General features: G+C 45.5%; 1 protein-coding gene and 1 long non-coding RNA gene across 3 annotated transcripts; both read left to right on the top strand.

Annotated features, from left to right (window-relative positions):
* Positions 1-12,075: 12,075 nt before the first annotated feature.
* LOC115118598 (lens fiber major intrinsic protein-like) lies at positions 12,076-16,981 on the top strand. Of its 2 annotated transcripts, XM_029647271.2 has the most exons (5): positions 12,076-12,942; positions 14,057-14,221; positions 15,916-15,996; positions 16,243-16,442; positions 16,628-16,981. In XM_029647271.2, the coding sequence occupies exons 1-4, from the start codon at positions 12,583-12,585 to the stop codon at positions 16,426-16,428; spliced, it is 792 nt and encodes a 263-aa protein (XP_029503131.1). In that variant the 5' UTR covers positions 12,076-12,582; the 3' UTR covers positions 16,429-16,442; positions 16,628-16,981. The 2 variants fall into 2 exon arrangements, with proteins under 2 accessions (XP_029503131.1, XP_029503130.1); XM_029647270.2 differs by having other exon boundaries at positions 16,243-16,981.
* A 7-nt stretch (positions 16,982-16,988) lies between these two features.
* LOC135572584 (uncharacterized) lies at positions 16,989-19,735 on the top strand. Its single transcript, XR_010464428.1, has 2 exons — positions 16,989-17,920; positions 18,085-19,735. It is a non-coding gene; the product is annotated as an uncharacterized LOC135572584 (long non-coding RNA).
* Positions 19,736-20,217: the final 482 nt, after the last annotated feature.

Here is a 20,217-nt window from a genome sequence, read left to right as displayed (position 1 = left end):
TTCCCTTCACTGGAACCTAGCCAAACCATGAAAAACATCCCAGACCATTATTCCTCCTCCACCAAACATTGCAGTTGGCACTATACATTGGGGCAGGTAGCGTTCCCCCTGGCATCCGCCAAAAACCAGATTTGTCCGTCGGACTGCCAGATGGTGAAGCGTGATTCATCACTCCAGAGAACGTGTTTCCACTGCTCCAGAGTCTAATGGCGGCGAGCTTTATACCACTCCAGCCGACTCTTGGCATTGCACCAGGTGACCTTAGGCTTGTGTGCGGCTAATTGGACATGGAAACCCATTTCATGAAGGTCCCTTCGAATAGTTCTGTGCTTCTGCACTTCCGTTCTGTGAGCTTGTGTGGCCTATCACTTTGCGGCTGAGCCATTGTTGCTCCTAAACATTTCAACTTCACAATAACAGCACTTGCAGTTGACCGGGGCAGCTCTAGCAGGGCAGAAATTTGACAAACTGATTTGTTGGAAAGGTGGCATCCTATGACGGTGCCACGTTGAAAGTCACTGAGCTCTTCAGTAAAGCCATTCTACTGCCAATGTTTGTCTATGGAGATCATATGGCCGTGTGCTCGATTGTATACACCTGTCAGCAATGGGTGTGGCTGAAATAGCCAAATCCACTCATTTGAAGGGGTGTCCACATACTTTTGTATATGTAGTGTAGATTGTCTCAACAGTTCTGTCTTGTTCTTGGCTCTATAACATATTCTTTACTTGGAAAATTGTCATTTGTTTTCTGCATGTCTGGCATTTGCACAGTATTTCTCCCATAGTTCTCATAGCAATGTTTTTGAAAGCTGTTTTATGTTGTTGCTTTAATTTGTTTAGGGATGATGGCATTGCGTTACTAACATAACAATAGATGGAGAATGATTTAATTGTATTTTTATTTAACTAGGCAAGTCAATTAAGAACAAATTCTTATTTACAATGACAGCCTACCAAGAGGCAAAAGGCCTCTTGCGGGGACGGGAGCTAGGATAAAAAATACATTTTTAGGACAAAACACACATCACGACAAGAGAGATATTACAACACTACATAAAGAGAGACCTAAGACAGCAACACAGCATGGCAGCAACACATGACAACACAGCATGGTAGCAACACAACATGACAACAACAAGGTAGCAAATGATAACCTTTTTGTTTGTCTAAGTCCCTCCACTGTCCTGTTGAGGACTTACATCTTTTATCTTATTCTCATTACTGAGTCAGGGTGTTCATTTACATGACCGGAAGTGATTGTAACACAGTGGCCTAATGACTGTTCTGAGGGGTGTACTTCAAAGTAGGATCAAGGATTTAGCCAGCTAACTTTAATAAGCAACCAGAAATAACTATTGCTATTCTGCTTCATTTTTTTTTTAAAGCTAAACTTAGACATGTGTTTTAGTTAGTTGAATCAATGAGACCATGCCCATTTCAAACTTATCTTTCTAAAAAATAAAAAGTTATACCAGAAAATGTATTCAAGTTAGCTGACTAGCTCCTTGACCCTCCTTTGTGGTATAGACCTCTGGTGTTTGTCTCTGTGTGATGCAAGGAACTAACATTGACCTCCTGACAATCTGCTCTTACAAATAACCTCTTTATAAGGGATTTATATTCACAGATTTATCTCAAGTATTCCCTATTCGGGCCCCTTTGGCTTCGGCTGGAACTAAATCAAAGCAACATAGCTGACACATTAATTGAAAGCATCTGCCTGAGAGGTAGATGAACATGACCCTAACTGGCAACATAAGGCTTTTACAGTAACTAAAACCAACTGTGATTTCCTAATTCAGCAATGTGTCTTTGATTGAATTTAGCCAGAAGCAGTACTCTATGTAGGGAATACGGTGCCATTTAGCCAGAAGCAGTACTCTATGTAGGGAATACGGTGCCATTTAGCCAGAAGCAGTACTCTATGTAGGGAATACGGTGCCATTTAGCCAGAAGCAGTACTCTATGTAGGGAATACGGTGCCATTTAGCCAGAAGCAGTACTCTATGTAGGGAATACGGTGCCATTTAGCCAGAAGCAGTACTCTATGTAGGGAATACGGTGCCATTTAGCCAGAAGCAGTACTCTATGTAGGGAATACGGTGCCATTTAGCCAGAAGCAGTACTCTATGTAGGGAATACGGTGCCATTTAGCCAGAAGCAGTACTCTATGTAGGGAATACGGTGCCATTTAGCCAGAAGCAGTACTCTATGTAGGGAATACGGTGCCATTTAGCCAGAAGCAGTACTCTATGTAGGGAATACGGTGCCATTTAGGTCGGCGTGTTTAGTTCTTCATCAGATGTCCTTTATTCCTGTCTCTTCCAGCTCTGCTTCACCATGGCACAGTGGATACAGATGAAACAGCTGATCGCTTATCTGGCCACACAGACCCTCAACCATCTCTATCCCCCCTCCTTCCCCTTGAGGTGCTACCTGGCCAACCGGATCGAAGACCAGAGATGGTATGAGACACACGAGCATGCAAGAATACATGTAGGCACGCACCCAAGCAAGCACATACAATGTGAATTTGCACAAATAAAACTGGAAAAGTGGACGCACAAAGTGGATGCACAAACACATCCCAATCATCTTTCTCTCCCACCCACCCTCTCTCTCTCCTCCCTCCCCCATCCCGCCCTCCCTCTCTCTCACCCACCTTCTCTCTCTCCCCCTACCTCTCTCTCTCTCACCCACCCTCTCTCCCCCTCCCCCTCTCTCTCTCACCCACCCTCTCCTCCCTCTCTCTCTAACCCACCCACCCACCCCCTCTCTCTCTCTCTCTCTCTCTCTCTCTCTTTCTCTCTCAATTATATTTCAATTTAAGGGCTTTATTGGCATGGGAAACATATGTTAACATTGCAAAAGCAAGTGAACTTGATAAAAGCATTCCCTCTCTCCCACCCTTCCTATCGCCCCCCCTCCCAGTCTTCATGAAGTCATCTATCTTGTTCTGTCATTTCCTCCTGTCTATAGTCTTCATAAAGTCATCTATCTTGTTCTGTCATTTCTTCCTGTCTATAGTCTTCATAAAGTCATCTATCTTGTTCTGTCATTTCTTCCTGTCTATAGTCTTCATAAAGTCATCTACCTTGTTCTGTCATTTCTTCCTGTCTATAGTCTTCATAAAGTAATCTACCTTGTTCTGTCATTTCTTCCTGTCTATAGTCTTCATAAAGTCATCTATCTTGTTCTGTCATTTCTTCCTGTCTATAGTCTTCATAAAGTCAACTATCTTGTTCTGTCGTTCCCTACAGTCTTCATAAAGTCATCTATCTTGTTCTGTCATTTCTTCCTGTCTATAGTCTTCATAAAGTCATCTATCTTGTTCTGTCATTTCTTCCTGTCTATCTTGTTCTGTCGTTCCCTAGTCTTCATAAAGTCATCTATCTTGTTCTGTCATTTCTTCCTGTCTATAGTCTTCATAAAGTCATCTATCTTGTTCTGTCATTTCTTCCTGTCTATAGTCTTCATAAAGTCATCTATCTTGTTCTGTCATTTCTTCCTGTCTATAGTCTTCATAAAGTCATCTATCTTGTTCTGTCGTTCCCTACAGTCTTCATAAAGTCATCTATCTTGTTCTGTCGTTTCCTCCAGTCTGACCAAGAGGTACCCGAAGAGCTATTGGAGTGACGGGTGAGTCATGTCTGACAGTCACAATCAGATCTAGGTTGTGTTCACCTGGAACCACCCGGAAGAAAACAGACTGGAACAGGGAAGGACTATGCTTGTTTTAGTTTTTGTGAATTTATTTTTTGCTTAGGTGTGCCCAAATGAACTGTCTACCAGTCAGACACAGAGCAGACCTGGGTTCAAATAGTGTTTGAAAGTCTTGAGTGTCAGACGGACAGGGTTTATACCTTTGGGACTATTCCATTGGTTCCATCGCGCCAGACAAGCTCAATCGAGCACAGCTAAAGTATTTGAAAGAGTTAATATGTAGAGTCACAGTAGAAACACACACACACACATATATATATACACACACACACACACACACACACACACACACACACACACACACACACACACAGATAAGGGTGTGTACTGGTGTCTTCCTTCCTCTAGGTTGATATTGATCCTAAAGGACCGCCCTCAACAGAACCTTCCTACTGTGCTTCAGTGACTCTGAGATAGTAGGCATCACCATCGCATATGTGGCTCCCTCCGAGAGTAAGTCTGCCAGCCTAGTGGTTAGAGCGTTGGACTAGTAAAATAATGCAACTCCGTGGAAGGTCAGGTCCACCCTGCTAACACGCCATGGAACACACCTTCCACATCGTTCATTATTTCGTTGTTCATACACGAAACCAAAGAAATCAACTATGAGGAAAATTTCTGACACAGCAAATATACAAACCTTTAGGTTCTACACGTCATGTATTTTAAATGTTTTATTTAACTTGGCCAGTCAGTTAAGAACAAATTCTTATTTTCTAATGAGGGCCTACCCCTACCCAATGAGGGCCTACCCCTACCCAATGAGGGCCTACCCCTAACCAATGAGGGCCTACTCCTGCCCAATGAGGGCCTACCCCTACCCAATGAGGGCCTACCCCTACCCAATGAGGGCCTACCCCTGCCCAATGAGGGCCTACCCCTACCCAATGAGGGCCTACCCCTACCCAATGAGGGCCTACCCCTGCCCAATGAGGGCCTACCCCTGCCCAATGAGGGCCTACCCCGACCCAATGAGGGCCTACCCCTGCCCAATGAGGGCCTACCCCTACCCAATGAGGGCCTACCCCTGCCAAACCCTCCCCTAGCCCGGACGATACTGGGCCAACTGTGCACTGCTCTATGGGACCCCCGATCACGGCCGGTTGTGATACAGCCCGGGATCAAACCAGGGTCTGTAGTGACACCTCTAGCACTGAGATGCAGTGCCTTAGACCGCTGCGCCACTCGGGAGCCCTAAGTACTGAATTCAAATTCATAGATCCAACAATGACGTTGGGGGATTCCCGAAATCAAGACGTGATAGGCAGAAAATCCAGAATCATCCAACCAGGATTTCTGGAAAGTTCCTGGAATTTTGCAACCCTTGTTGTAATGAGTGTTTCTACCACTGTGTAGTGCCTGTGAGTTAGCTCGGAGCTGCTATTGAGGAGAGAAGGAGATGGTCTAGGCTTCGCTATGCTGTAGTGTGTGATTCTACCACTGTGCAGTGCCTGTGAGTTAGCTCGGAGCTGCTATTGAGGAGAGAAGGAGATGGTCTAGGCTTCGCTATGCTGCAGTGTGTGATTCTACCACTGTGCAGTGCCTGTGAGTTAGCTCAGAGCTGCTATAGAGGAGAGAGGGAGATGGTCTAGGCTTCGCTATGCTGTAGTGTGTGATTCTACCACTGTGCAGTGCCTGTGAGTTAGCTCGGAGCTGCTATTGAGGAGAGAGGGAGATGGTCTAGGCTTCGCTATGCTGTAGTGTGTGATTCTACCACTGTGCAGTGCCTGTGAGTTAGCTCAGAGCTGCTATAGAGGAGAGAGGGAGATGGTCTAGGCTTCTGTATGCTGTAGTGTGTGATTCTACCACTGTGCAGTGCCTGTGAGTTAGCTCGGAGCTGCTATTGAGGAGAGAAGGAGATGGTCTAGGCTTCTGTATGCTGTAGTGTGTGATTCTACCACTGTGCAGTGCCTGTGAGTTAGCTCAGAGCTGCTATTGAGGAGAGAAGGAGATGGTCTAGGCTTCTGTATGCTGTAGTGTGTGATTCTACCACTGTGCAGTGCCTGTGAGTTAGCTCAGAGCTGCTATTGAGGAGAGAAGGAGATGGTCTAGGCTTCGCTATGCTGTAGTGTGTGATTCTACCACTGTGCAGTGCCTGTGAGTTAGCTCGGAGCTGCTATTGAGGAGAGAAGGAGATGGTCTAGGCTTCTGTATGCTGTAGTGTGTGATTCTACCACTGTGTAGTGCCTGTGAGTTAGCTCGGAGCTGCTATTGAGGAGAGAAGGAGATGGTCTAGGCTTCTGTATGCTGTAGTGTGTGATTCTACCACACAGTAGCAGGGCTGGGGTGGATTTAGTACTTATTAGGATCCCCAATTAGCTGTTGCCATGGCAATGGCTACTCTTCCTGGGGTCCAAACAGGAAACAACATAACATGATATACACAGCACTAGATTACAATTCCATTACAATTCAGCCATTCAGCAGACGCTCACATCCAGAGCGACCCACAGCTAGTGCATTAATCTTAAAATAGCCAGGCAAAACAGTATTAGATAGATGGTAGCGAGCTATATGGCTTGTATGGTAGAAAGAGGGGCTGTGGAGTGATTGGTTGTGTTGGAGTCAGCAGTCTGAAGCAGAGAGGCAGGTGATAGAAAATAAATTCCCCACGCTAGCAGGTTTTAACCCCATCCCTGTAAAACAGGCTTACACCCACAATAGAGGGCTTACCAATGCAGGACTGGTCAGGAGGGGGCCAGAACGCACAGACCACAATAGAGATACAACAACCCACCACCCAACGAGTTCATTCTGAGCCTGGCCTGCCTCTTCCTTATTAAGGCCTACAGCCATACAGGCAAAGCTTGATTTTTACACATTTGGTCGACTCAGACTTTGAGATAATACAGAACTCTGTGTTCTTCGGTTATTTCAGTTGTTTGTCAACTTACTAAAATGTACTAAAATTGTTGGTGATAACATCAACATGCACAGCTCAATTTCCTCCATTTCTCCATGTAAGAGTGGGCTTGGAAATTACATTGAATTGTGCAGCTGACTGGTATGAGAGAATAGCTTAAAGTTACGCTGATCTTTATCATAAAAATTAAACATCCCTTTCCTTTTATTACACATGATCATTTATAACAGTCTGTGTCCTGGGGTCAGTCGTTAATAAATGGTGTCTTGTGTGATCTTAGGTATGCTCCCTATAATTCTGCCATCTCTCTCGCTCTCTCTACCATCCTGGAGGACCTGGCCTCATGATAACCTGGCCTGATGACTCCTGGTTTCAGGACAACCTGGCCCGATGACTCCCACCCTCAGTCAGGACAACCTGGCCTGATGACTCCCACCCTCAGGACAACTTGGCCTGATGACTCCCACCCTCAGGACAACCTGGCCTGATGACTCCCACCCTCAGGACAACCTGGCCTGATGACTCCTGGCCTCAGTACAACCTGGCCTGATGACTCCTGGCCTCAGGACAACCTGGCCTAATGACTCCCACCCTCAGGACAACCTGGCCTGATGACTCCTGGTCTCAGGACAACCTGGCTTGATGACTCCTGGCCTCAGGACAACCTGGCCTCAGGACAACCTGGCCTAATGACTCCTGGCCTCAGGACAACCTGGCCTGATGACTCCTGTCCGTGCTACTGATCCAGTTTCTGGTGTCCTGCCTGTGGCTATGAAACTCTGATCTGTTCACTGGTCGTGCTACCTAGTCCCAGACCAGCTGTTTCAACCCCCCCTCCCACGCACATGCTGTCTCGACCTCTGAATGATCGGCTATGAAAAGCCTACTGACATTTACTCCTGATGTGCTGACCTGTTGCACCCTCTACAACCCCTGTGATTATTATTTGACCCTGCTGGTCATCTATGAACGTTTGAACATCTTGAAGAATGATCTTACCTTATTGGCCATGTACTCTCTAATCTCCACCCGGCACAGCCAGAATAGGGCTAGCCACGTCACAGAGCCTGGTTTCCTCTAGGTTCCAGCCTAGGTTCCTCTAGGTTTCTTCTAGGTTCCAGCCTAGGTTCCTCTAGGTTCCTCTATGTTTCCTCTAGGTTCCAGCCTAGGTTCCTCTAGGTTTCCTCTAGGTTCCAGCCTGGTTTCCTCCTAGGTTCCAGCCTAGGTTCCAGCCTAGGTTCCTCTAGGTTTCTTCTAGGTTCCAGCCTAGTTTCCTCTAGGTTTCCTCCTAGGTTCCAGCCTAGTTTCCTCTAGGTTTCCTCCTAGGTTCCAGCCTAGTTTCCTCTAGGTTTCCTCCTAGGTTCCAGCCTAGGTTCCTCTAGGTTTCCTCTAGATTCCAGCCTAGGTTCCTCTACGTTTCTTCCTAGGTTCCAGCCTTTCAAAGGGAATTTTTCCTAGCCATGGTGCTTCTACATCTGCATTGCTTGCTCTTTGGGGTTTTAGGATGGTTATCTGTATAAGAACTTTGTGACATCTGCTGATGTAAAAAGGGCTTTATAAATACATTTGATTGATTTAAATGAATGTGATTGTTAACAGACATGGCTCACCCCAAAATCTATGTATTCTTATGGGGAATTTCTGTCCCATGGTACTACAGTATAAGCACTCTGGTAAAGGGTATGCTACACAGTGAGTGCATATACTGTAGATATGGGGTGGAAAGAGTAGGCTATCTGGAGTAGCTACTAGAGTAGCTACTGCTCCACCATGGATAAGAGCAGCTATATGAGTAGCTACTGCTCCACCACGGATAAGGGCAGCTATATGAGTAGCTACTGCTCCACCACTGATAAGGGCAGCTATATGAGTAGCTACTGCTCCACCACGGATAAGGGCAGCTATATGAGTAGCTACTGCTCCACCACTGATAAGGGCAGCTATATGAGTAGCTACTGCTCCACCACGGATAAGGGCAGCTATATGAGTAGCTACTGCTCCACCACGGATAAGGGCAGCTATATGAGTAGCTACTGCTCCACCACGGATAAGTAGCTACTGCTCCACCACGGATAAGGGCAGCTATATGAGTAGCTACTGCTCCACCACGGATAAGGGCAGCTATATGAGTAGCTACTGCTCCACCACGGATAAGGGCAGCTATATGAGTAGCTACTGCTCCACCACGGATAAGGGCAGCGTAGCTACTGCTCCACCACGGATAAGGGCAGCTATATGAGTAGCTACTGCTCCACCACGGATAAGGGCAGCTATATGAGTAGCTACTGCTCCACCACGGATAAGGGCAGCTATATGAGTAGCTACTGCTCCACCACGGATAAGGGCAGCTATATGAGTAGCTACTGCTCCACCACGGATAAGGGCAGCTATATGAGTAGCTACTGCTCCACCACGGATAAGGGCAGCTATATGAGTAGCTACTGCTCCACCACGGATAAGGGCAGCTATATGAGTAGCTACTGCTCCACCACGGATAAGGGCAGCTATATGAGTAGCTACTGCTCCACCACGGATAAGGGCAGCTATATGAGTAGCTACTGCTCCACCACGGATAAGGGCAGCTACTGAGTAGCTACTGCTCCACCACGGATAAGGGCAGCTATATGAGTAGCTACTGCTCCACCACGGATAAGGGCAGCTATATGAGTAGCTACTGCTCCACCATGGATAAGGGCAGCTATATGAGTAGCTACTGCTCCACCACTGATAAGGGCAGCTATATGAGTAGCTACTGCTCCACCACTGATAAGGGCAGCTATATGAGTAGCTACTGCTCCACCACTGATAAGGGCAGCTATATGAGTAGCTACTGCTCCACCACGGATAAAGGCAGCTATATGAGTAGCTACTGCTCCACCACGGATAAGGGCAGCTATATGAGTAGCTACTGCTCCACCACTGATAAAAGCAGCTATATGAGTATCTACTGCTCCACCACTGATAAGAGCAGCTATATGAGTAGCTACTGCTCCACCACGGATAAGGGCAGCTATATGAGTACCTACTGCTCCACCACTGATAAGAGCAGCTATATGAGTAGCTACTGCTCCACCACTGATAAGGGCAGCTATATGAGTACCTACTGCTCCACCACGGATAAGGGCAGCTATATGAGTACCTACTGCTCCACCACGGATAAGAGCAGCTATATGAGTAGCTACTGCTCCACCACTGATAAGAGCAGCTATATGAGTAGCTACTGCTCCACCACGGATAAGGGCAGCTATATGAGTAGCTACTGCTCCACCACGGATAAGGGCAGCTATATGAGTAGCTCCTGCTCCACCACGGATAAGGGCAGCTCTTATACATTCGACAGCAAGACAAACAGATCATAGAAAGCAACAGAATCTGTGACTGGGAGCCTTTTGTTTCTACCGTATGAAAGGAAGGGAGGAAAATGTCCCTGAGCACAGCACTATCCTTTCATCCGTCTGTCCTCTAGCGGGCTAGCCTGATCAGTGCGATGCTGGATGCTCCCGTACAAACCCCCTGTAGTCCGCTCACCTCCCCCCCCCCCCACCCCTCTCCTCCTCCTCTGTTGCTTTATCTGTCCTGAGCCCGAGCCTCTCCGCTCAGCCGCCACATACAATGTAAAAGTCTGCCTAATCAAATATGGGGCTGAGCAGAACCAACTTGAATTGCATTGCACCCATCCAGAATACTAGGGAGAGAGCTACCTATGGAGAATAAAGCAATACATGTATTGCAATCAATGTAATGATCGTTCACTAGGAGTTTCCATTGAAGGGTTTCATAGAGTGTGAGAATGAGAATAGCTTAGCGTGTGGAGACAATCAGAAGACTATTGAGAAAGACCGGTTGATAATGAGGCACCCCTCTGGATGCAGTGTTGCCAACTGAGGGGGTTAAAGGTTGAGGGTAAGGTTGAAGGTTCAAAACCCAGTTACATATTCAAGGCAGTGTTAGAGATCAACTTTGGAAAATACTAACAGTTGAGAACACCATTGTAGAGGCAAACCGGCTTCTTAATATGGATATAGTTCATATCACTGATTTGCATTGATATAAAGCAACACATATTATAAACCCTCAATAATCAAATAATATTGTCAGAGTGACATTGATGTTGTCATAACAGACAGTAAGTCAATCAATCTCCTGAACTCGTTTTGTCTTTCAGGTCATAGTGAGATGAGAATACTGCATGCATAACCACACATTACTTCAGTCTTTCTGTTGGCAGCAGGTTGTGAGTTCAGGCTGGTTTCTGTTATGGGGCCTCCCTTGCTCTATGGTGTTATGAATACTGGGATTGTCCTCTGGTGTCTGTCAGCACTTGAAGCATGTTGAGAGAGGAGGACAGACCCTTTTTACCCCACTGGAGAGATGAGATGGGCCCAATAGGACTCTGGAAAGGCTAACTGGGAACCACCAGACCATAGGTCTTATATATATCGACTCAGTACTGGTACTCCCTGTATATAGGCAAGTCATTTTTACTCGTTATTGTTTTTCACTGTGTATTTATTCACTATTCATATATATATATATACATATGTATATATATATATATATATATACATATATATATATGTGTGTATATATATATATTTTTTTCTTGTTGGAAACGGACCCGTAAGTAAGCATTTCACTGTTGTTTTCGAAGCATGTGACGAATAAAATGTGATTTGCTATTTGTCTAAAGCGATCCACTACTGGTAGTAGCAGAATGTCAAGTATCTGACCTTACCGACCTCAACGTCTAACATGACCAATATTAACAGTTAGGAATACCACCCAAACTACTGGTACCTGTTCAATAGGATTTTCCTGAGTTTACACATGATCAAAGTAAAATATGTCTATTCAAACCTATAACCTTTCAAAAATCTCCCCCTTCAACCTTTTATCTGTGTCCTGGACTATATGAACTATATGAACTATATGAACCTCAGAGTTCAGGTTTAGGGTTAGGATGATGATCCCTGGCATGGGCACTGGGCAGCGAGAGGTCAGGGTGAGAGAAGGGTTAAGTATTTTTATTGTGTTGATCTGTTGTGTTGTACGGTGAACCCTCCCAGCCCCTTCCCCCGGGGGCCCGTGGCCCTGGGCTGTTATAAATAGTCCCATGGGCTCTCCCTGCTCTGACAGAGAGGCTGAATGTCTGCAGGACATCCTTTTCTCTACTAACCACCAGCAGGGTTGGCATACCAACACTCCGCTCCACACAGACAGGACGAGCAGGGTTGCCATATAGACGCACAGAGACCCACACTCTGCTCCACACAGACAGGACGAGCAGGGTTGCCATATAGACGCACAGAGACCCACACTCTGCTCCACACAGACAGGACGAGCAGGGTTGGCATATAGACGCACAGAGACCCACACTCTGCTCCACACAGACACAGAGACCCACACTCTGCTCCACACAGACAGGACGAGCAGGGTTGGCATATAACGCACAGAGACCCACACTCTGCTCCACACAGACAGGACGACAGAGACCCACACTCTGCTCCACACAGACAGGACGAGCAGGGTTGGCATATAGACGCACAGAGACCCACACTCTGCTCCACACAGACAGGACGAGCAGGGTTGGCATATAGACGCACAGAGACCCACACTCTGCTCCACACAGACAGGACGAGCAGGGTTGGCATATAGACGCACAGAGACCCACACTCTGCTCCACACAGACAGGACGCTGTTTTCTATAACTGGACTGAAAACAGCTTACAGAAAGCAACATTGCAGATCATTGGAAGTCAGTAACGTTAGTGACTCCTAGAGAGTTGCATGTGGAACTGTTGTTTACGTGCGGAAGCATCTTTAGGTTTAGGGGCCAATTTTGCTTTGAAGTTTGCTCTCTTTTTTAAAAATCTTACCTTGAAGGCATCACTGAGATAAGTCATTATTGATACGGTGAGCAGAGCTAGCTCACTCTAAAGGAGAATACACATTTGGGGTAGCCATTTGGGCTAGCCTCTTGACTTTTTGGCCACCATGTGGGAGTTCCGGTCCATGTCGTTCTGGCGGGCGGTGTTCGCTGAGTTCTATGGCACCATGTTCTTTGTGTTCTTCGGTCTGGGGGCGGCTCTGCGCTGGACCACCGGGTCCCACAACGTTCTCCACGTGGCTTTCTGCTTCGGCCTGGCCGCTGCCACCCTCATCCAGTCCATCGGTCACATCAGTGGTGGACACATCAACCCGGCTGTCACCTTTGCCTACTTGATTGGCTCCCAGATGTCCCTGTTCCGCGCTGTCTTCTACATCGTGGCCCAGTGTCTGGGGGCGCTGGCTGGGGCCGCTGTGCTCTACTCGGTCACCCCCAACAACATGAGGGGCAACCTGGCACTCAACATGGTAAGATCAGCCAGAGAGAAAGAGGCAAAGCGAGAAGTTTTACTCCGCCCAAAATGTATCCACGAAAATAAGCCCACGAAGTGAGGTAAATGAGAGTGTTGAATTTGGTCAACACAAAAATGTATTGCTAATTTGCTACGTGACAGTAGTAATGGTTAGGTTGTTACGAATGCACTGATATATACATGGACGCATGAGGCATGAGGCAATTTTAATTTTTAATGACTATCAGAGTAGTGTCTGTTGTCATAGAGACAGATAGAGGGCTTTTCCATTAAGGGATTCCACCATTTTAAAGTAGTCAACTGGGTGGGGATTCCTATGAGTTGGGAGCAATCAGTCAGAGAAGAAGAAGAAAATAGAGTACTTTAAAATGGAGATGAGCCCATGCTGACACTATGATGGCAGAGATACAAAGATGAGTCCTCTATCTTTATGGCATGTTGTTCACACGTGTATCTGCTCTCTCATTGGCTAGAATTGTCCCACCTTATCTCGCCTCCTCCCGCCTGCCTTCCATCTTTGAGGACAGTATTTCCATTGTTAGAGCAGTCAGTTGACTATCTTGTCAATATAATAGACAATCTTTGGACTACTTGACCCATGACAGGTGAATTCAGTTCAATTGAAATGGAATTGATCCCAACCCTGATAGGAAAGTATTTATCACACATTTCAGAGTTCCATTTTCATCTGCCATTTGAATGAATGAAATGAACTTGACAGGGGATAAAGAACATCTCTGTGTGTAACCACAATTAGGTGGTCTATTAGAATTTCCAATTCAGTCTTTCTAACATTGTGAGTATCAGACAATATAGCAACTCAGTTTAAAGGTCCTAATAGAAGGGTAATTATACAAAAACACCACTCTTTAGAATGCATGGACAATGTCAGATTTGCTAATGATCTTTTCTCCGTGAGCCATTTTGATGTGTTGAATGTTCAACCTGTTGATTGATTGATTGATTGATTGATTGATTGATTGATTGATTAATTGATTGATTGACTGACTGCTGAAGTGATTCACATCGGCCAGTGGAGCCGATATGACTTCCAAAAGTGAACTGGAACCATTCACTAAGCCGTGTTCGATCTCTGACCCCTTGACCAGCTGCAGCCAGGTATCAGCCTGGGCATGGCCACCACTGTGGAGGTGTTCCTCACCCTGCAGCTGGTTGTCTGCATCTTCGCTGTGACCGACGAGAGGCGTAACGGACGCCTGGGCTCTGCCGCCCTGGCCATCGGCTTCTCTGTTCTCATAGGACATCTGTTGGGGGTAAGACATATTACAAATATATCAAATATATATTTATAGACCATGGATTATATAGGGAATTGTATCGGGGTGAAAACGAGCTTAGACACAGGGTCAACTGGGATGAAGGTGGGTTAAGAGACATAGTCTTGGAGAGAGAGGCCATTATGACTCAACAGTATGATCACAACAGCATATATAATAGACAAAATCTGGCGATTTAGGTTTCGGTCAATTTAAATGATGAATGATTAGATGATGATGACAGAAGCAGTAAAACCTGATTAATCCATCCCTGTGACTCCATCCCTGTGACTCCATCCCTAAAACCATCCATCCCTGTGACTCCATCCCTGTGACTCCATCCCTAAAACCATCCATCCCTGTGACTCCATCCCTGTGACTTCATCCCTAAAACCATCCATCCCTGTGACTCCATCCCTGTGACTTCATCCCTAAAACCATCCATCCCTGTGACTCCATCCCTAAAACCATCCATCCCTGTGACTCCATCCCTGTGACTCCATCCCTGTGACTCCATCCCTAAAACCATCCATCCCTGTGACTCCATCCCTAAAACCATCCATCCCTGTGACTCCATCCCTGTGACTCCATCCCTAAAACCATCCATCCCTGTGACTCCATCCCTAAAACCATCCATCCCTGTGACTCCATCCCTAAAACCATCCATCCCTGTGACTCCATCCCTGTGACTCCATCCCTAAAACCATCCATCCCTGTGACTCCATCCCTAAAACCATCCATCCCTGTGACTCCATCCCTAAAACCATCCATCCCTGTGACTCCATCCCTAAAACAATCCATCCCTGTGACTCCATCCCTAAAACCATCCATCCCTGTGACTCCATCCCTAAAACCATCCATCCCTGTGACTCCATCCCTGTGACTCCATCCCTGTGACTCCATCCCTAAAACCATCCATCCCTGTGACTCCATCCCTGTGACTCCATCCCTGTGACTCCATCCCTAAAACCATCCATCCCTGTGACTCCATCCCTGTGACTCCATCCCTAAAACCATCCATCCCTGTGACTCCATCCCTAAAACCATCCATCCCTGTGACTCCATCCCTAAAACCATCCATCCCTGTGACTCCATCCATGTGACTCCATCCCTAAAACCATCCATCCCTGTGACTCCATCCCTAAAACCATCCATCCCTGTGACTCCATCCCTGTGACTCCATCCCTAAAACCATCCATCCCTGAGACTCCATCCATGTGACTCCATCCCTAAAACCATCCATCCCTGTGACTCCATCCCTAAAACCATCCATCCCTGTGACTCCATCCCTAAAACAATCCATCCCTGTGACTCCATCCCTAAAACAATCCATCCCTGTGACTCCATCCCTAAAACCATCCATCCCTGTGACTCCATCCCTAAAACCATCCATCCCTGTGACTCCATCCCTAAAACAATCCATCCCTGTGACTCCATCCCTAAAACAATCCATCCCTGTGGCTCCATCCCTAAAACCATCCATCCCTGTGACTCCATCCCTAAAACAATCCATCCCTGTGACTCCATCCCTAAAACCATCCATCCCTGTGACTACAAGGGAGAAGGAGTGTGTCATCCATTGTTTTGATGTGGTTGGTCAGGACACGAGAGAGGGCAATTATGATGTTGACCACTGTATATTCTACACACTGCAACCTAAACATAACCCTGATCCACTGTCCTTCCTGTAGATGTACTATACTGGTACTGGAATGAACCCTGCCAGGTCCTTCGCCCCCGCTGTGCTGGTCAGAAAATTTGTCAACCACTGGGTAAGACCTTTTGTTCACACCTTATAAAGCCACAACATTTACAGCAAGTTAAAAACAAGTTACAATGTGTTGTTTGGAGTTTAGAACTGTGTAATGTGACATATAGCTAGATGAACTCATCAACACATTCTCCCTCTCTCTCCCTCTCTCTCCCCCTCTCTCTCTCTCCCTCCCTTTCTCACTCACTCTCTGTGTGTGTGTCTCTGTCTTCCTCTCTTCCCTCTATTTGTTCTGGTCCTGTGGCAGGTGTACTGGGTGGGTCCGATGATTGGCGGTGCTATGGGAGCTATTATCTATGATTTCATGCTGTTCCCCCGCATGCGCAGTCTCTCTGAGAGGATGGCCATCCTGAAGGGTACCAGGCCCCCAGAGGCTGAGAGCCAGCAAGACGCCAGAGGAGAGCCCATCGAGCTCAAGACTCAGGCCCTATAAGCCTGGTGAAAAAGGTTGGCTTTCTGAACTCCATACTCCCCTATTCTGTACACAAACCTCCTCCGAACCCTCAACCCTACCCAACACACATACACACACATTTCTCTTCCTCTCTAACCCACACACCCACATAGTACACACAGACCACCACGACAACTCCACCTTTCTCACCCTCCTCATCCTTACTCTGCTGATCCAGAAACAGTACATGCTGAATTACTGGGCAGCCAAAGCTCTAACCCTCCTCCGACCTGTGAACTATGACCCCCTCCCCTCCTTGGACTGCAGGACAATAATGGAGGGTAAGAAGAGGACTTAGTGGCCACTGAAGAAAGCACCCTGTGCGGCCTGTTGTGTAGGGAGTGGGTCAGTCCTGGCTGACCAGGTGGCTGTAACTGCTCAGGACAGGGGCATCTCTCGCTCTTCTTTTCTATCTATATTTTGTAGTCTGCTAGGAGTGTAGCTACAGTAGAGCAGTGAACTTCATGCTTTTTCCATTTTTTTATGAAACTTCTGGTACCTGATGTGTATGTTATTATTATGCCCTTGAAGAATTTTTTTTCTAGTTATATTTTCAGGTCATGCGTTGTGTTGTTTGTGCGTGTTTTAGGAGACCATTGTTATTATTATTATTATTTTTCATTAACAATTCCTTTGTTCGTCATCATGCTGTTTTACAGTACGTAGTTGACCTTTATTTAACTAGGCAAGTCAGTTAAGAACAAATTCTTATTTACAATGACAACCTACGGGGGAACAGTGGGTTGACTGTTCAGTGACAGAACAACAGATTTGTACCTTGTTAGACTGCAGCCTATTCTAAGGGAAAGAAGCATCTTTTGTCCCCCTCTTCCTTCAATGAAAGTTCTGATTCATTACTAGCAACATATTTAGAGTGCTCCCCTTTTGTCCAAAAGCCCTTCAATTTTTAGCTGTCTTTTTAAAAATGGTTCTGTCTAATTGTAGACTGTCTCTTCTAGGGGAGCACAAACAGTCAGATTTATATGAAAATTAACACACACAAAAACTCAATCTCCATTTCTATTTAAACACATTATCTTGAAATTGTATATTATTTTTCATTTAGTATTACAAAATTCCACTTCTTTGACCTGATGTCTCTCGTCAACTTTGACTTTTTACAGCCATGATAAGTGCCTGAAGACATAAAAGGGTTTCTACTGTATGCAGTTCAGTACCAGTATTATCTGTGCCAGACTGTTATGTTTTACTCTGTTTCTGGAATGCTGTTTTTTTTTCTTCATTAAAGGTTTTGCTGTTACAGCGGTTTCATGTACAGGCGTGTGATAGCTGGATTGGCTTTTATTTTGTCATTTTACTTAATAACAAAACAAATCAAACCCTGACTGATTTTGTCGTGTGGATCAAGCTTATTTTATTAGTTGATTGTAGATTCTTTCTTATACATATCCTTTAAATCTCTCTTCTGTCTAGGCCGGGGAGAGGTTCTCTTCTCTCTCTAGGAGGAGAGGTTCTCTTCTCTCTCTAGGAGGAGAGGTTCTCTTCTCTCTCTAGGGGGAGAGGTTCTCTAAGGGGAGAGGTTCTCTTCTCTCTCTAGGAGGAGAGGTTCTCTTCTCTCTCTAGGGGGAGAGGTTCTCTAAGGGGAGAGGTTCTCTTCTCTCTCTAGGAGGAGAGGTTATCTTCTCTCTCTAGGAGAGGTTCTCTTCTCTCTCTAGGAGGAGAGGTTCTCTTCTCTCTCTAGGAGGAGAGGTTCTCTTCTCTCTCTAGGAGGAGAGGTTCTCTTCTCTCTCTAGGAGGAGAGGTTCTCTTCTCTCTCTAGGAGGAGAGGTTCTCTTCTCTCTCTAGGTGGAGAGGTTATCTTCTCTCTCTAGGTGGAGAGGTTCTCTTCTCTCTCTAGGAGGAGAGGTTCTCTTCTCTCTCTAGGAGGAGAGGTTCTCTTCTCTCTCTCTCTCTAGGAGGAGAGGTTCTCTTCTCTCTCTAGGAGGAGAGGTTCTCTTCTCTCTCTAAGTGGAGAGGTTCTCTTCTCTCTCTAGGAGGAGAGGTTCTCTTCTCTCTCTAGGTGGAGAGGTTCTCATCTCGCTCTAGGAGGAGAGGTTCTCGTCTCTCTCTAGGAGGAGAGATTCCCGTCTCTCTCTAGGAGGAGAGGTTCTCGTATCTCTCTAGGAGGAGAGGTTCTCTTCTCTCTCTAGGAGAGGTTCTCTTCTCTCTCTAGGAGGAGAGTTTCTCATCTCTCTCTAGGGGGAGGGGGGTCGGTTTAAGGTCTGTTTTTCCCTCCAAACTCAGGTTCTTATAACCTGGTTGCAAATCTGTTTGTGCTATGTTGCCATTAAGTTAGCAAGACATCACAAATAGATCTGAAACCAGGCTATGGTTCTTATACCTGGGGGGTAAAAACAGAGGCGAAAAAGAGAGAGGATCGTGTTAACTGAGGCGACTAAATGCTTTAGCTTTGTGTTACTGTCTGGGTGAGGATGTGAGGTAAACTAAACGTGCACTTGTATGCCCCCCCCCCCCCCCTGACTCCTTGGTCCCCCTCTTCCCTCCATTCCTGATTTACCCCCCTACCTCCTCCCTCTGTTTACAAGGCAGACATTTTGTGTTCTGATCTAATGATGACAGGACAGTTGATGGGATGGAGGGAGGGTCCTGCCTCGTTGAACCAGCTCATTGTGCTATTACACCCCCTTTCCGTTTCCACTGCTTGGTAGAGAAGTAAACTGAACCAGACATGTAAACTGATTCTCCTTTTTACATTCACTTTTATTCCGCTTGATTCCCCCAGCGATGGATATAATAGGTTTCCTTACTTTTTAAAATTAAAATAATGATGCTTGTATTCCATTGAAAAGCTTTGTGATTTACAGTGTACAATTTTTTTTTTTTTACCATGATTGTTGAAACTGGATAGACAATATAATTTCAAAGCTATACAATTTCTCCTCTTTGACCATTTAGTTATGAAAGGTATGGGGAAAATATGTAATAACCATACGCTTAGATCCTATCAAGAACATATTATATACTTTAATAATCAGAGAATCCTGGATTTATAATTTTTATGTTAAAAACTTCCTAAAATTCAGATTTTTCTGTCTTTGTCTGTTTTCTTCTAGATTGAACTGTAGAAAAGAACACTGGAACAGTTTTAGGTTCATTATTACCAATGGGGTGACAGGTGTGCCATTCAGTCACAACATATTTTCCTTGCATCTGCATAATATACATTATTTCTTATCCAATTGTAAAATTTAACCCAAATATAAATGTGATAGAACTCCATGGACAGGGAAATTACATTTATGTATATAAACAAATTCAAAAAATATGTGGAATTAATGGTTTGTGCATAATTCTTTGAAAAGGAGAATATTACAACACAAAAGCCCCAATCAGCAGAATCGAGTGTTTACTCATTTTAGTCCGTGAATGGTGAGCAGTGCCGACATTTAGCATGCTCCTAAACTGAACCAACAATCATTTTGTTTAGAGGAAATTAAAACTTCAAGTGGGACTGTCCAAAAGATACATTCTCTGGCAGAACATATTGCTATGTTGGTTTCTAATCTGTATAGATGCTCTCAGTACCCTACTCCTGTGTAATATCCAATGATGTATCAATGGTTATATCTGGGTATGAAGCCATGGTATATAGACCATCAACACCACCTGGTGGTCATAGCATGTACTAGCATTCAACAGACTAATTCTCACATGCTGTAATAACAGATGACTCTTGATCATGTTGTCATGCCCTTTATATCCCTTTAATCTGTTTAGGTCAAAGATATATTATTCTCACTACGTGCC

This window comes from Oncorhynchus nerka, linkage group LG7 (genome assembly GCF_034236695.1).
Source record: "Oncorhynchus nerka isolate Pitt River linkage group LG7, Oner_Uvic_2.0, whole genome shotgun sequence".
Taxonomy (NCBI): Eukaryota; Metazoa; Chordata; class Actinopteri; order Salmoniformes; family Salmonidae; genus Oncorhynchus; species Oncorhynchus nerka.
This window is presented reverse-complemented; position numbering and strand designations above follow the sequence as displayed.

Excerpts from the sequence above, each read along its gene's own strand:
- LOC115118598 (XM_029647271.2), top strand. The coding sequence starts at position 12,583 with ATGTGGGAGTTCCGGTCCATGTCGTTCTGGCGGGCGGTGTTCGCTGAG. Across the intron at positions 12,943-14,056 it reads GCAACCTGGCACTCAACATG|CTGCAGCCAGGTATCAGCCT; the intron begins GTAAGATCAGCC and ends CCCCTTGACCAG. Across the intron at positions 15,997-16,242 it reads GAAAATTTGTCAACCACTGG|GTGTACTGGGTGGGTCCGAT; the intron begins GTAAGACCTTTT and ends GTCCTGTGGCAG.